Source organism: Sinocyclocheilus rhinocerous, unplaced genomic scaffold (genome assembly GCF_001515625.1).
Source record: "Sinocyclocheilus rhinocerous isolate Xijiao unplaced genomic scaffold, SAMN03320098_v1.1 scaffold1049, whole genome shotgun sequence".
Taxonomy (NCBI): domain Eukaryota; kingdom Metazoa; phylum Chordata; class Actinopteri; order Cypriniformes; family Cyprinidae; genus Sinocyclocheilus; species Sinocyclocheilus rhinocerous.
In genome coordinates this window covers 1239637-1241778 of record NW_015652136.1, presented here as the reverse complement: position 1 = coordinate 1241778, position 2142 = coordinate 1239637, and the positions used below count along the sequence as shown (strand labels likewise).

The 2142-nt window shown below is 34.9% G+C and overlaps 1 protein-coding gene across 1 annotated transcript in view; it reads right to left on the bottom strand.

Annotated features, from left to right (window-relative positions):
* Positions 1-1622: 1622 nt before the first annotated feature.
* LOC107713557 (putative histone-lysine N-methyltransferase PRDM6) overlaps positions 1623-2142 on the bottom strand; it is a 48094-nt gene continuing 47574 nt past the window's right edge. Inside the window, exon 8 of the mRNA XM_016519106.1 lies at positions 1623-1832. Coding sequence (XP_016374592.1) covers positions 1718-1832 — 115 coding nt within the window. The 3' untranslated portion in view covers positions 1623-1717. The remainder of the gene's footprint in view (positions 1833-2142) is intronic.

Here is a 2142-nt window from a genome sequence, read left to right as displayed (position 1 = left end):
GTGTGTGTGTGTGTGTCTGATAGAGTGTGAGTGAGTGAATGTGTGTGTGTGTGTGTGAGTGACTGATAAAGTGTGTGTGTGTGTGTGTGTGAGACTGATAATAGTGTCTACTAATTGATTAATTGTAACTGTAAATTTCTAATTACATATATATATAACTCAGACTTTTTGTATTTTATTTGTACATTGTATGTGTGTGTGTGTATATGATTAATTTTGTATATTTTGTATCTTATTTTTATTCATTACTTAGCGTCATATTTAACCCATTTACTCCCTCCGGACCATAAAGAATGTTTTCATTTATAAAACTCTGTCACATGGTTAGTGCAGATTATCACATGACCAGAGCAGTTTAATTCCTGTTTGCAGCTTGAGAAGATGATGACTGCATCAAAGCTCCAAAACAAAAGCCTAGTAAAGTATGTTAACATAAAGATATGACAAAGATTTTTGGTGCATGTTATCTTTAAGGTGTCTAGTATTAATATATGAATTCACATATATTCAGTTTTGTTGAGTGTGTTTACAGAATGAGTAAACAGTCACAATAGTGACCGCTGGGATAACAGTGAACTTAGGTTTACATTTAAATCCAGTTGCATGCTGCACTAAAATGTTGCAATGACAAAATATTGCACTAAATTAAAAGTTCAAATGTTACAAATAAGTTACAATATTGATGTTGTAGCACTAATATAACAATTTTATGATATATGTTACAGTAAAGTAATAATTTTGAAATATGTTGATGGTTATATTTTTTTGTCTTTTATCTCTGTATTCCTGTCAGTGTTGTATAAGAGTGTTTATGCATAATAATAACCCTAGAATGTGATCAAACAGAGTTTAATATCGCACCGGTCACAATTGTGACAGGCCATAAAACACAATTTTTCACACACTTTTCCATACAAATTTTCAAAAAATTATTATTGATAATTGCAAAAGGTTGCTTATGACACATCATCTGGACATTTTCATGTCTGGGAAAAATTTGGGATTAAACGGGTTAATACTTTCTTTATTGTTAATAACTGTTATTCACTGGAAATGCAAAATTACTTGTTTTTCAGAAAATTATCAAAATGAAGTGAGTTATAAAATAATAAAATAAAATAATTAATTAAAATAAGTGAAATAAAAAATAGTTAATTAAAATAAGAAAAATAAAATAAATGGAAAGCAAATTTCTTTTCCTAACATTATTGGTAGATTTATTATTATTGTTGTTGTTTTAAGCATAAACGCTCTTAATTTCTCAAAAACAAGACTACTTATCGCATGTCATTTTGCATTTCTAAACTTTTTTTTATTTTAAACTCAATTTTGATTAATAATATCTTAATATCGTAAGTCATTCTGCATCTCCAGTAAATGTATCTTGATTTAAGTTTGTTTTGATCTCTGTACTGGAAATCAAGACAGAAATAGTGCTGAAGAACGTGAGTTTTTGCTGTTCTGTTCTGTTCTTCCAAACACAGTCTCATTTCAGGAACTCATGAATAAATAATCTCGCCGATAGCCCCGCCCCCAATAACTCCGCCCCTATCTGTGCCAGGATCGATATCTCTTAACATCTCACTTATTTTATTACTGCTTTTGGTTTTCTGCGTGTGATTGAGAGTTTCTCCGAGGAAATCTTTGGTTTTGCTTAAGTGTCCGTGACATTTAATCATGATTTTCACTGGCCGTTTAATTCCGGCCGGTCAATCAGTTAATCCACCTCGATTGATTCGCTGCTCTCGCTGATGGGTTTGCACTCGTTGGGCATCCGCTGGTGTCTGCTGAGCTGAGTGGCCTGCGTGAAGCTGCGCTCGCACCGCTCGCACCTACACACACACACACACAGACACACACACACACACACACACGGGTCAGTCTCATATAAGCGCCGCTGACAGCTGAGAGCGGCTGTAATTGTGAGTCCTGATGGCGAGCGCACAGAGAGCCTGTCAATAATGCGGCCCCCGGAGACCCCTGTCCAGATAGGGCCCCGGGTCAGAGTCACACACAGATCAAGAACAATCAGAGACACTCAGAATCTGGAGTTCAGTCTGAGAAGCACACAGCAGCTTCAGAAACGAAAATAATCATTATTCTCAAACATTTGGATAAAAGCATCATCTAAATACATCGAAG